General features: G+C 46.0%; 1 protein-coding gene across 2 annotated transcripts in view; it reads left to right on the forward strand.

Moving 5' to 3' along the window:
• LOC139368381 (disco-interacting protein 2 homolog B-A) overlaps positions 1 to 14619 on the forward strand; it is an 81335-nt gene that overhangs the window by 51626 nt on the left and 15090 nt on the right. For both annotated transcript variants that reach the window (XM_071107175.1, XM_071107177.1), the window contains exons 9-29: positions 2619 to 2710; positions 3434 to 3544; positions 3820 to 3943; positions 4243 to 4352; positions 4539 to 4641; positions 5260 to 5418; positions 5749 to 5868; positions 6722 to 6836; positions 7139 to 7278; positions 7592 to 7728; positions 8070 to 8150; positions 8483 to 8610; positions 9045 to 9159; positions 9333 to 9534; positions 9728 to 9840; positions 10543 to 10623; positions 10886 to 11009; positions 11160 to 11281; positions 11456 to 11567; positions 11718 to 11827; positions 12038 to 12168. In XM_071107175.1, coding sequence (XP_070963276.1) covers positions 2619 to 2710; positions 3434 to 3544; positions 3820 to 3943; positions 4243 to 4352; positions 4539 to 4641; positions 5260 to 5418; positions 5749 to 5868; positions 6722 to 6836; positions 7139 to 7278; positions 7592 to 7728; positions 8070 to 8150; positions 8483 to 8610; positions 9045 to 9159; positions 9333 to 9534; positions 9728 to 9840; positions 10543 to 10623; positions 10886 to 11009; positions 11160 to 11281; positions 11456 to 11567; positions 11718 to 11827; positions 12038 to 12168 — 2530 coding nt within the window. The remainder of the gene's footprint in view (positions 1 to 2618; positions 2711 to 3433; positions 3545 to 3819; positions 3944 to 4242; positions 4353 to 4538; positions 4642 to 5259; positions 5419 to 5748; positions 5869 to 6721; positions 6837 to 7138; positions 7279 to 7591; positions 7729 to 8069; positions 8151 to 8482; positions 8611 to 9044; positions 9160 to 9332; positions 9535 to 9727; positions 9841 to 10542; positions 10624 to 10885; positions 11010 to 11159; positions 11282 to 11455; positions 11568 to 11717; positions 11828 to 12037; positions 12169 to 14619) is intronic.

Here is a 14619-nt window from a genome sequence, read left to right on the forward strand (position 1 = left end):
AATGTTGGACGGGCAAGGAGGCAAATAGGAATCCCGACTTAATGAAGTGATGATTAAAGAGCTCAGTCATGCGCTCCATGTCAGGAACAACCACATCATCAACATTTGGGGCGGCAGGTAGCCTAGTGGTTAGAGCATTGGGCCAGTAGCCGAAAGTTTGCTAGATTGAATCCTCGTGCTGACAAGGTAAAAATATGTTGTACTGCTCCTGAACAAGGCAGTTAACCCACTGTTCCTAGGCTGTCATTGTAAATAACAATTAGTTCTTAACTGACGTGCCTAGTTAAATAATAATTACTTTTTTAAATAAAAACATTAAGGGCCATGGGCAGCTGTAAGGAGGAGGGTTTATTCTCCAGGTCTTTCACTGATTTCCAGAACTTCTTGTGGTTAGACCCACAGAGGGAAAACTGCTCCTTAAAGTAACTAACTAAGGCCTTCTAGATAGCCTGAGTGCACTTATTTCTCATTTGCCTGAACGACAGCCAGTCAGCCTGAGTATTTGTGTGCAGAGCCTTTCGCCGAATGGTGTTCTTGAGGTGGAGTAACTCTGCCAGATCACGGTCAAAAACAGGGGCTTAACCTTTTTTTAATTGTAATTTCTCTTTATGGGGGCATGTTTGTTAATGTTACCACTGAAAATATTAAAAAAGAAGGTCCAAGCGTCTTCGACAGAGGGGATCAAGCTGATTCTATACCAATTTACAGAGACCAGGTCATGAAGGAAGGCTTGCTCATTAAAGTTTTTCAGCAAGCGTCTGACAAATCAGGACAGGTTGTTTCACTGAGCAGCCATTACGAACACAGGCTGTAAACAGTGATCATGAAGGTCATTACAGAAAACAGATTATTAGATTATTACAGATTATTTGTGAGGATAACATCAAGGAGAGTAGCCTTTTCTGGGTATTTGGAGTCATACATTGTGGGATTGGTAATAATCTGAGAGAGATTTAGGGAGTCCCAGTTTAAGTCACCTAGCAGGACAAATTCAGACTTAGTGTAAGAGGCCAGGAGAGAGCTTAGGGTACACGGCGGTGCTATTGGTGGAAGATAACACCCAGCAACAGTCAAGAAAGAGCTATTTGAAAGTGTAATGCTTAAACCCATCAGATCAAATTGTTTGGGGACAGACTTGGTGGAGACAACAGAGCAATGAAGGGGTTCCTTGGTAAAGATTGCCCCTCAACCACCATTTGGAAAATCTGTCTTGCAGAAAAAGGTTATAACCAGAAAGGTTAGAATCAAGTGTTCAAAACACGCTTTCTTAACCACGTCTCAGTAATGACCAACACATCTGGATTGGAGCTATGAACCCACACTTTCAATTGATCCATTTTAGGTAATAAGCTTCTAGTGTTAACATGCAGAAAACCCAGGCTTTTACGAGAGCAGAAATCTGTGAAACAGATGTCAGAGTATAAATCAGAATTGGGGCTAGCAACAGTAGATGGCCCAGGGTGTACATGCACATTTCCAGATATCATCAGCAGTAATACAATCAGGGCACGGCAGAGGACAGGGAGAGCTCTGCAGTGTCGATTCTCTATGACATTTGAATGTGCATCAGATGGTAACAAGATCGTATTGTACAGCAAATTCATCAGGTAACACAAATACAAACCCGGCGAGAGGTGGTTAGAATAGGATGGGAGGCCAAGAGTCCGAAGTAACCAGTAGAGAGTCAAGAGTCGCGAGTGTGGGAACAAACATTGTCTGTTCCACGGTCGGGTAAACAAGCAAGTTCGTAGTCAACAAAGCATGCAAGAGTCATAGGGCAAGTAACGTAAAGCACATTAAAATAATACAAATGACTTGGGCTAGCCATTGTAAGTTCAAAGAGTCACTCACTCACTCAAATTAACTTGAGAGAGTAGCTCTCTGAGTCCAGTAGGCTATAAAAGTCAATATAGTAGGAGATAAAAATCAATAAATAGTAGTCCTATACTTGTTAATTAAAGTGTTTGAGTAAGTTCATGTAATAAGCTTCACAAGTTAATTAGCCTACATAAAATTCAGATCAGTCCAAAGTCTGCGGTGTGTGCGTTTGTGCTGGAGAGTGTGCCGGGGTTAGGGAGACAGACCAGGGCAGACGGGGAACAGATCAATGGGTGGGTCCAAAACAGCAGTGCAGCAGGCAACGGGAGTAGGTGTCACACCAGCTTTTTTCGGGAGGCTGAGTAGGAGAGGAGGCGTTCAACCTTACCAGACAGGTGCGCGTTAGAGAAGATAAAAACATCCAAAGCGAAAAGCTTGGTGAAAAAAAACGTGGTCAAGTTGGCTTGAGTTTCGATATTCGCCAGACATTTGGGCTATCAAACAATCAATAGCTTGCAAATGATTTCCTGAAACGTGGGTGTTCTACACGCAAGATGGTAGGGGGCTTCCCAGTCATTACAAGTGCAACATGAAACCCACAGACCTGGAGGACGCTGTTGCCGAGGTGGGAGGAGGATTGTGGGTGTCTCAGATCTGACCTTTTTAGTTTATGACTTGTGCTACCGCACCAAAGATCACACTCCTCTCAGTCAATCTATGGAGAACTCAAGTCATTTTAAACTCCTCTAAGAAATTGCTCTTGTGACAACGGTGTATGTATCTCTCTCTCTCTCCCTCAGGTAAACTGTGGAGCCGCAGTCTGAAGCTGGCCTACACTCTGTTGAACAAACTGGGCACCAAGAACGAGCCTGTTCTGAGACCTGGAGATAGGGTACGTGGTCAAAACACACAGTCGTTCAGACGGGATATTCCTCTTCTTCCCACTTGACCACTTTGATTGATTGATCTTTATTAAAAAACGTGAAACGTGGGCCTCCCGGGTGGCGCAGTGGTTAAGGGCGCTGTACTGCAGTGCCAGCTGTGCCATCAGAGTCCCTGGGTTCGCGCCCAGGCTCTGTCGTAACCGGCCGCGACCGGGAGGTCCGTGGGGCGACGCACAATTGGCCTAGCGTCGCCCGGGTTAGGGAGGGCTTGGTCGGTAGGGGTGTCCTTGTCTCATCGCGCACCAGCGACTCCTGTGGCGGGCTGGGCGCAGTGTGCGCTAACCAAGGTGGCCAGGTGCACGGTGTTTCCTCCGGCGCATTGGTGCGGCTGGCTTCCGGGTTGGATGCGTGCTGTGTTAAGAAGCAGTGGTTTGGTTGGGTTGTGTATCGGAGGACGCGTGACTTTCAACCTTCGTCTCTCCTGAGCCCGTACGGGAGTTGTAGCGATGAGACAAGATAGTAGCTACTACAACAATTGGATACCACGAAATTGGGGAGAAAAAGGGGTAAAATTCCAAACAAAAATAAAAAATACAAAAAATAAATAAACGTGAAACGTGTCTTCTAGATGCATTGCACATGCACAGACGACACAATACACAATGTAAGATGTTCCCGTTGTGACGTGTGGTGCTCTTTCTGAAACTGTACTGCGTGTCTATGCCCCCTAGGTGGCGCTGGTGTACCCCAACAGTGACCCTGCTATGTTCTGGGTGGCCTTCTATGGCTGTCTCCTAGCAGAGGTCATCCCTGTACCCATAGAGGTGCCACTGTCTAGACAGGTAAGGGACAAGGATGTTGAGTGTTTTATAGTGACATCATTAGTTAGCTATGTAGCTCAATCTCATGGAATATTTGGTTCCTGACAAATAACCAAATAAAATCAGAGTAGCATAAATCCAGCTTTCAGTCACTATGCAGTAGACATGGGCCAGTTCTTACCAGCTATATCAGCACAAACAACATCCAAGTGGTCACCTGACTCATTACAGACCAATAGTGGCAGTATAGATTTTCTGTCAATTTGTAATGGTTACCTTTGTGTTTCACATCCCAGGATGCAGGCAGTCTTCAGATTGGCTTCCTATTGGGCAGCTGTGGGGTAGGCCTGGCCCTGACTAGTGAGATCTGTCTCAAAGGACTGCCCAAGACACCCCAGGGAGAGATCATGCAGTTCAAAGGTCAGCACACACCACAAAATGCTCCACTGCAGTTGTCACCCCACTCACTTTCTCTCTGGGACTCATTAGCTAGGCACATTAGGAGGAGCCCGTTGCTCATTATACTGTTTATCTGTGGGTAGATGTACATTTGTACATCCATTGTCCCATATGAACGAAACGAGGCCTACACACTAATGGTCCTAATACCACCTTTTTGAAAGCTACAAGGTTTCGATCCACGGTGGATCTTTGTCCAGTCGTCAAACTGACTTCTAGTATTGTCCTGTGTCCGCTGATGATGATGTTCTGCCCCCCAGGTTGGCCCCGTATGAAGTGGGTTGTGACAGACACCAAGTACCTGACCAAGCCCTCTAAAGACTGGCAGCCCCACATCCCCACCGCCAACACAGACACGGCTTACATCGAGGTGAGACCAGCGTCCTTGTGGGAAGTATACAGACCATTTATGCGTGTATTTGACAGATTTGAAAAAATAAATACAAAAATAAGAATAATTATGCTCGTTTGTCTTTCTGTTTATGCTGTGTATCGCAGATTTATTTTGTGAATTAATTTAACTCTATGACTGACTGTGTGTGTTCTGCTCTTCCAGTACAAGGCCAGTAAAGAGGGCACAGTGATGGGAGTAGCCGTGTCTAAGATAGCCTTGCTGACACACTGCCAGGCCCTGACACAGGCCTGCAACTACTGTGAAGGTCAGTACATGAAAAACACACACCGACACATATTGTTTTAGTGACAATATATCTACTCAAGCCCTCTTAGTAACCTAGATACACAGAGATGACCCAAAACTAGTTTGTGAATTATGCAAGGAGGAGCATGAAGAAGCTAAAGGAACTGGAACCTTTGGAGGAGGTTAGGGTGATGTTGTTACTCTTGTCTTCACCACGAATACTCACGCTCAGGTTAAATAATTGATCAGGCCTGAGGTCTCTTCCCCTGTACTCTCTCTCTTCTCTCCTCTCTCTACTCAGATCATCTGTTAGACAAAGGGAACTTTAGCCTCTGTGTCTCAGAGAACATTAGATCCTGTGAGGGGAATCCACAGAGGCAGGCAGCAAGACTGTTCCTGGAACATGGTGTTTCCCTGTCCATAATTAGTTAACTTTTATTGTAGCCTACAGACTTATCATGTGATATAACGCTATTATCAAATGCCCTGTGGCAGCCTAGCTATATGGAGAAGCTGCTTTCGCTATCCTTAAGTGTCCGAGTATCTGTAACTTGAAATGTTGGAATCCTTCGTGGCTGTAATGTAATTTGTGGATTGACATCAAGTATTTCAATTGAGTGTGTGTGTCCTCTCTCAGGAGAAACGTTGGTCAACGTGCTAGATTGTAAGAAGGACATGGGTTTGTGGCACGGGGTGTTAACCAGTGTGATGAACAGGATCCACACTATCACTGTACCCTACGCTGTCATGAAGGCCTGTCCCATGTCCTGGGTGCAGAGGGTCCACATACACAAAGGTAAGGCTACAGTTAGCATTTGTATTGTAAACTGCATAGAGACTAGCATCCTAAACTGCATACTATGGATTAAGGTAATTCGGTTCGGGTTCATTAGGAGACATTGTAGCAAAATGTTTTAAGATGTTGTCTGCTGGGAAATGAAAACAAGCGTTTCTTATTGAGCAAATTCAGATATTACCTCTCGGTTTCACTCTGTTTTGGAACGTTTCTTCCATTTTGTGCCTTAATGAACACAACCTAAATGTGTGGAATTGGCATTCGCGCCTGTGTCATTAACTACTATGTGTGAGAGGCTGAGCTGTCCCTACTGTTCCTCCGTCCCTGCAGCACGTGTCGCCTTGGTGAAGTGTCGTGACCTCCACTGGGCTATGATGGCTCACAGGGACCAGAGAGACACCAACCTGTCCTCCATACGCATGCTCATAGTAGCCGATGGAGCCAACCCCTGTGAGTAACACACACATGCGCGGGCTACAGACACATGGACTCTTTGGATACACACACACACACACACACACACACACACACACACACACACACACACACACACACAGGGACCAGAGAGACACCAACCTCTCCTTAACCTTTCCTGTGAGTCGCATATACATGGCAGCCATGAAGCGTGCTTGCTTTATTTATCTATTCCCAAGACTATTATTTGTCCTTACAAAGGTACACTGTGATTTAGTATTTGTAAGCTACAGTGCATCTGCCTGTCAACAATCATACAGTGGCTTGCGAAAGTATTCACCCCCCCCTTGGCATTTTTCCTGTTTTGTTGCCTTACAATTAAAAAATGTTTTGGAGGGGGGGTTGTAATCATTTGATTTACACAACATGCCTACCACTTTGAAGATGCAAAATATATTTTTATTGTGAAACAAACAACACAAAAAAAACAGAACTTGAGCATGCATAACTATTCACCCCCCCCCCCGAGGTCAATACTTTGTAGAACCATCTTTTGCAGCAATTATAGCTGCAAGTCTCTTTGGGCGTGTCTCTATAAGCTTGGCACATCTAGCCACAGGGATTTTTGCCCATTCTTCAAGGAAAAACTGCTCCAGCTCCTTCAAGTTGGATGGGTTCCGCTGGTGTACAGCAATCTTTAAGTCATACCACAGATTCTCAATTGGATTACAGGTTGCAATGCAAGAAAATAGGAAAAACACCAAGGGGGATGAATACTTTTTCAAGGCACCGTATCTAACCTTAATCAAAGTACATTGGAAGTATAGTCAAGTTTGCATTGTGTGTGTGAATATTGACACACACTCACTGTATTTGGGATGTCCGTCAGGGTCCGTGTCGTCGTGCGACGCCTTCCTCAACGTGTTCCAGTCTCACGGGTTAAAGCCGGAGGTCATCTGCCCCTGTGCCTCCTCTCCTGAAGCCCTCACTGTGGCTATCCGCAGGTACTACACTGCACCAGTTCACAGCTACTGATGCACTACATATATATATATATATATATATATATATATATATATATATATATATATATATATATATATATATATATATATATATATATATACACAACCTCTAAGGAAACGTACACACAACCCATTTCCAGTGCTTATGTAGTATATGAACAATAAAGTAACCTTCTTTACATCAATTGAGAAAACGTGTGTCTCATGTCTCCATAGCCCTCTCACACTCCCGTATTTTCTTTGCCCTTACTCTCCCTCTCTCTCCCTCCCTCCCCTTCCAGGCCTGGTGCCCGTGGTGCAGCCCTCCCAGCCAGAGCCATCCTGTCCATGGGCGGTCTGAGTCACGGGGTCATCAGGGTCAACACAGAGGATAAAAACTCTGCCCTCACTGTACAGGACGTGGGCCATGTCATGCCTGGAGGTCAGCGAACTGACTTCACCGTGCACCACACTACAGTACACGCGTTTACATTCTGTTTGTGTACTGTTACGGTTCAATTCCTTTAACAGTTGTTCCTCACTGACTTACTTTAACAGTGGGGCTTTTACTGTCATGTCAATGTCTCTTCCCTGGTGTTAAGTCTACTTGGCTCAGCGTTCGAGTCATTGCTTCAATAATACATAGATTTTATATTGCGCTTATCTTGGACCCAAAGACGCTTCGGAAGTTAGTTTCTTACGTGTGTGTGCTTTTCGTGTTTTAGCCCTAATGTCATTGTCCTCTCGTGTTTCAGCTCTGATGTGTATTGTGAAGCCAGACGGCCCTCCGCAGCTCTGTAAGACAGATGAGATCGGAGAGATAGTGTTGAACTCCAGGGCTGGCGGAACCATGTACTACGGCCTACCTGGAGTCACCAAGAACACCTTCGAGGTGAGGAGAGGACTGTTTACCGTACTCTCTCATCAAGCCTCTGCGTCTCTGGCCGCCGTGTGGTGTACTGGCACTGTCGTGTAGCCATCAACCTTAAAAAAAAACAATACTCCTCTGTCAGAGCATTACACTTCTAAAAGCTCTACCCCACCTTTATTCTTTACTGGGCATGGTTGCCTATGGACTCTCTACTCTTTAAACTGAGTTGAGGAGTTGTGTTGACAGTTAAAAGTGTTGTTAATGTGATGTTTTTGAAACAATGGTCACGATGAAATATATTTAATACAGGCCCCTTCCGTAAACCCCATAACTGAACGTGTGTCCCTCTGTCTTCCATGCAGGTGATTCCCGTGAACCAGGCTGGAGCTCCGTTAGGAGAGATCCTCTTCACTAGGACTGGCCTGCTGGGCTTCGTAGGGCCGGTAAGACCACGTTGAGTCCCCCTTGGACTTGCCTCCAAATTGTAGGACTTGCCAATGCCTAGCTAGCCTGGGTGCCAGTCCTTTCTCTTGCCAACTCCTTATGGAATTGTCCTGCCGTACAGTCTGGCTGAATGATAAAAAGTTCACGCTGCTAGTTTGCAGTGAGGCCAGACAGTTTGGCTTGACACCTATGGAGTTGACAAGAGCACAAACAGATCTGGGACCAGGCTCTCTACTGATCTGGAGGAATAGAAAAAAACCTGTCCATCTAGAATTTGCTTCTTTAGTCTGTTGATGTGCAGTAGGTGAAGATCTTCTCCCTCTCTCCACAGGGCAGTCTGGTCTTTGTAGTGGGAAAGAACGAGGGGCTCCTGACGGTCAGTGGTAGACGACACAATGCTGATGACCTGGTGGCCACCGCCCTGGCCGTGGAGCCTGTTAAAACTGTCTACAGGGGGAGGTGGGTGTCAGAGGGCTCAGGTTTCTCGTGTGAATGTACACATGCTGTGTTCAAGTGTGCCTTTTGTAGAATTGTGGTTTGAGGAGGGAGGTGAGATATACAGAAGCCTCTGGGTCCTGTTTAGTAGGCACGACACTGGAGATAACGTTTTGGATCCGTTTCAAATGTAGTCTCCGTGTGGTGCTGACCTTAAGAGGGCGGCGTGAGGGCGTGGTATGAAAGTGTGCCGTGCTGTGTGAGGTCGCGCTGTCCTTCCTCTCTGCACCGGGGCCAGGATCACTGTGTTCTCTGTGGCGGTGTTCCCTGATGTACTGTGTGTTGTGTTGTCAGAGTACGTTGTTTTTGGTGTGGGTGTGTGTTATGGTAGTTCACAGGGTTGTGTGTTATTGCCGACTGACCCTCCCTCTCGCTAATCTCTCTCTCCCCTGGTGTAGGATCGCTGTGTTCTCAGTGACCGTGTTCTATGATGAGAGGATAGTGATCGTAGCAGAGCAGAGGCCTGATGCCAGTGAAGAGGACAGCTTCCAGTGGATGAGCCGAGTACTACAGGTACCCTGTCACATCACCTGGCATGTCACCTAAGCATTCATCTAGGATAGCATCGGTCTTTCAGTTACAGTTAGATGGACGTATAGCTGGGTACACTATCTTCTATCGATATGTACACTGTTAGTTAGCACACCTAGCTGAACATGACCATTATGCTGTGTTTTCCTCGGCAGGCCATAGACAGTATTCATCAGGTGGGTTTGTACTGTCTGGCCCTGGTTCCAGCCAACACGTTACCCAAGACCCCGCTGGGAGGGATCCACATCTCTGAGACCAAACAGAACTTCCTAGAAGGGAACCTGCACCCCTGTAACATCCTCCTCTGTCCACACACCTGCGTCACCAACCTGCCCAAACCACGACAGAAACAGCCAGGTAAAGACGATGGGCTGTCCTGAATGTTGGGGGGAGGTTCAGTTCCCCATGAACTGGCGCGATTTGGGATTGTGTCTCGCACCTTGAACTCTTGTGTGTTTGTATACAGAACAGGGTGATAACGATTGGCTCGCCTAATGTCTCAGTCTTTGTGTATCTCTGACTCACTCACCCATCCTCCTATCCTGTATAGTTGGTGTCGGCCCGGCCTCTATCATGGTTGGTAACCTGGTAGCGGGGAAGAGGATGGCCCAGGCTGCAGGCAGGGAGCTGGGAGTGCTGGAGGAAGAGGGCCTGGTCAGGAAGGTAAGACCTTAACGTACCTGGTGAGGCTGGCCCCTACTGTCTGTCTTCTCTCCTAAACAGACTGACGCCTGGAAGAAACCACATCACAACTGATTATACCAGCATTGACTTAACCTTATTATTGTACGAAAGAGGTTGGCCACGCAGGATCCTTATATCTGGTATGGAGTCAGAGGGGGGGTGACTATTGCTGATTTCCTGTCCTAAGGTTGTGTTGTGTTCTGTCTCTACTGTCGGTGGCGCTGGTAGCTCTGTTCTTGGCCCACCATGATGGTAAGTCTACCACTAGCTGAGCTGGGTGTTGCTTCGGCTCCTGTTGCCTCTGTCAGATGTGCTGCTTTGCAGTGATAGTCATTTGAGTGTACACCTCTGCTGCTGGCTGTGGTTGAGAAGGGAATCAAGCTCAGCATGCTACCGTCCAGGGAGCAACTGAGAACTCACTATGTCAGTGTGTGTTTTTACTGTGGCTGCTTGCCTGCTACTGTAACTGTTCTCCCTCCCCAGTTACAGTGACCCTTACTGTCCTGTTCTTGTACCCTGGTCTTTGGTTGTGTGATTGGCCCTGAAAAGTCCTGAACTGAAATCGTAATATCAGTATTGAATGATCCTGACTGCTCTCACAGCTCACCCCCTCTCTCGGCTTTCTCTCTCTTCTTTCTCTCCTCTTCCTCTTTCTCCTCTCTCGTGCTCTCTCTCTCTCAGCACCAGTTTCTGTCTGAAGCCTTACAGTGGAGAGCCCAGACCGACCCTGACCACGTCCTCTATGTGCTGCTCAACGCTAAGGTACGACACACATTCATGTTCACACATTTTCTTTATGAGCTTCAAAGCATTAACATGGTCGTGTTAGGCAGGTAGTTTGGAACCGCGCTCGCTTGACGAGTAACAGCGTCTGGAAGATTTGCGGTGCCTTCAGCTCAGTGGGCTGATTAGTCAGGCACCATGCAGGAGATCAGGGTCACAATTGCTAGACTTTCCTGGGAATTTTGAGCTGCAGCCGTTCTGTTGTGTATATGGTATCTGTTTTCCCACCTCCATCCTGCAGGGGGTAGCGGTGTGCACGGCCACATGTAGTCAGCTGCATAAGAGAGCAGAGAAGATAACCTCAGCCCTGATGGAGAGAGGAGGCCTCAACACTGGAGACAACGTAGTGCTGCTATACCCTCCTGGTGAGGAGCTACGCACACACACATACACACCTGACTGCTGCGACTGGCCTTCCTCACCTCAATTAAATCTAGTCCTTAGAATAGTCAGTTATATGCTATTGTTAAACCCCCCCCCCCCCCCTCCCCATCTCTCTCCCTCCCTCTCCCCAGGCATTGATCTGATAGCTGCCTTCTATGGCTGTCTGTACGCGGGGGTGATCCCTGTAACAGTGCGGCCCCCTCACCCCCAGAACCTGGCTGCTACCCTGCCCACCGTCCGCATGATCATCGACGTGAGTCAACTACAGCCACATAACAGCTTTAGAAAAGATGCTTGGCCTCAATGATCAACATAAAATGTAGACATGCATATAGTTGTACAATGAAAACTTTGGTAAGAGCTGAAATGTTCTTGAAAAATGAGTCCCCATCTACTCTTAACGTCCCTGTCTCTGTCTGTGTTAAAGGTGAGTAAAGCAGCCTGTATCCTAACCACCCAGCCCCTTATGAGGATCCTCCGGTCCAGAGAGGCTGCTGCCAGCGTCAACGTCAAGACCTGGCCCACTATCATAGACACGGGTACTGATCTGAGATATTTGGTGGTAACCTATTCAAAGCTCACCGCAAGGAGAGAAGTGAAGTGAAATGAACCCGCTGTTAATTGTGAGAGTCGTACCTTTTGAGACGGTCGTATCTTTTCCTAAGTTCAATCTCCCACTCCCTTTCTAGACGACCTCCCCAGGAGGCGGCCCCCCCAGCTCTACAAGCCCCCCACAGCAGAGATGCTGGCCTACCTGGACTTCAGTGTGTCCACCACAGGCATGCTGACCGGGGTCAAGGTAAGGGCTCTGCAGTAACATGAACAGACAAAAAGTATATTTGCTCAATGTCTATGTACACTTAAATACTGTAGCCACTCGGAACACACCATAGTAATTGTTTTGCATATTCTATATTGAAATGCATCTCTCTCTTTTCTTTCTCTGTCTTCTGTCTCTCTCTCGCTCTCCCTTTTTTGTCTCTGTCTGTGGTGTGTATGCGTGTGTCAGATGTCCCACTCGGCGGTCAGTACTCTGTGTCGCTCCATCAAGCTACAGTGTGAGCTCTACTCCTCACGCCAAATAGCCATCTGTCTGGACCCCTACTGCGGCCTGGGCTTTGTACAGTGGTGCCTCTCCAGGTAAGTCCTGGCTTCAAATAGTGTGTATGTATACATACAGTTGAAGTCGGAAGTTTACATACACCTTAGCCAAATACATTTAAACTCAGTTTTTCACAATTTAATCCTAGTAAAAATTCCCTGTCTTAGGTCAGTTAGGATCACCACTTTATTTTAAGAATGTGAAATGCCAGAATAATAGTAGAGAGAATGATTTATTTCAGCTTTTATTTCTTTCATCACATTCCCAGTGGGTCACAAGTTTACATGCACTCAATTAGTATTTGGTAGAATTGCTTTTAAATTGTTTAACATGGGTCAAACGTTTCGGGTAGCCTTCCACAAGCTTCCCACAATAAATTGAGTGAATTTTTTCAATTCCTCCTGACAGAGCTGGTGTAACTGAGTCAGGTTTGTAGGCCTCCTTGCGCGCACACGCTTTTTCAGTTCTGCCCACAAACTTTCTTTAGGATTGAGGTCTGGGCTATGTGATGGCCACTCAAATACCTTGACTTTGTAGTCCTTAAGCCATTTTGCCACAACTTTGGAAGTATGTTTGGGGTCATTGTCCATTTGGAAGACCCATTTGCAACCAAGCTTTAACTTCCTGACTGATGTCTTGAGATGTTGCTTCCAATATATCCACATAATTTTCCATCCTCCTGATGCCATCTATTTTGTGAAGTGCACCAGTCCCTCCTGCAGCAAAGCACCCCCACAACATAATGCTGCCACCCCCGTGCTTCACAGTTGGGATGGTGTTCTTCGACTTGCAAGCCTTCCCCCTTTTCCTCCAAACATAACGATGGTCATTATGGCCAAACAGTTCTATTTGTTTCACCAGACCAGAGGATATTTCTCCAAAAAGTACAATCTTTGTCCCCATGTGCAGTTGCAAACCGTAGTCTGGATTTTTTTATGGCGGTTTTGGAGCAGTGGCTTCTTCCTTGCTGAGCGGCCTTTCAGGTTATGTCGATATAGGACTCGTTTTACTGTGGATATAGATACTTTTGTACCTGTTTCCTCCAGCATCTTTACAAGGTCCTTTGCTGCTGTTCTGGGATTGATTTGCACTTTTCGCCACAAAGTACATTCATCTCTAGGAGACAGAACACATTTCCTTCCTGAGCAGTATGACGGCTGCGTGGTCCAATGGTGTTTATACTTGTGTACTATTGTTTGTACAGATGAACGTGGTACCTTCAAGCGTTTGGAAATTGTTCCCAAGGATGAACCAGACTTGTGGAGGTCTACAATATTTTTTCTGAGGTCTTGGCTGATATCTTTTCATTTTCCGATGCTGTCAAGCAAAGAGGCACTGAGTTTGAAGTAAGGCCTTGAATTACATCCACAGGTACACCTCCAACTGACTCAAATGATGTCAATTAGCCTATCAGAAGCTTCTAAAGCCATGACATAATTTTCTGGAATTTTCCAAGCTGTTTAAAGGCACAGTCAACTTAGTGTATGTAAACCTCTGACCCACTGCAATTGTGATACAGTGAATTATAAGTGAAATAATCTGCCGGTAAACAATTGTTGGAAAAATGACTTGTGTCATTCAACTGTAAATATATATATATTTACAGTTGAAGTCAGAAGTTTACATACACTTAGGTTGGAGTCATTAAAACTCATTTTTCAACCACTCCACAAATGTCTTGTTCACAAACTATAGTTTTGGCAAGTTGGTTAGGACATCTACTTTGTGCATGACACAAGTCATTTTTCCAACAACATACAGTGCCTTGCGAAAGTATTCGGCCCCCTTGAACTTTGCGACCTTTTGCCACATTTCAGGCTTCAAACATAAAGATATAAAACTGTATTTTTTTGTGAAGAATCAACAACAAGTGGGACACAATCATAAAGTGGAACGACATTTATTGGATATTTCAAACTTTTTTAACAAATCAAAAACTGAAAAATTGGGCGTGCAAAATTATTTAGCCCCCTTAAGTTAATACTTTGTAGCGCCACCTTTTGCTGCGATTACAGCTGTAAGTCGCTTGGGGTATGTCTCTATCAGTTTTGCACATCGAGAGACTGAATTTTTTTCCCATTCCTCCTTGCAAAACAGCTCGAGCTCAGTGAGGTTGGATGGAGAGCATTTGTGAACAGCAGTTTTCAGTTCTTTCCACAGATTCTCGATTGGATTCAGGTCTGGACTTTGACTTGGCCATTCTAACACCTGGATATGTTTATTTTTGAACCATTCCATTGTAGATTTTGCTTTATGTTTTGGATCATTGTCTTGTTGGAAGACAAATCTTCGTCCCAGTCTCGGGTCTTTTGCAGACTCCATCAGGTTTTCTTCCAGAATGGTCCTGTATTTGGCTCCATCCATCTTCCCATCAATTTTAACCATCTTCCCTGTCCCTGCTGAAGAAAAGCAGGCCCAAACCATGATGCTGCCACCACCATGTTTGACAGTGGGGATGGTGTGTTCAGCTGTGTTGCTTTTACGCCAAA

This window comes from Oncorhynchus clarkii, chromosome 16 (genome assembly GCF_045791955.1).
Source record: "Oncorhynchus clarkii lewisi isolate Uvic-CL-2024 chromosome 16, UVic_Ocla_1.0, whole genome shotgun sequence".
NCBI lineage: Eukaryota > Metazoa > Chordata > Actinopteri > Salmoniformes > Salmonidae > Oncorhynchus > Oncorhynchus clarkii.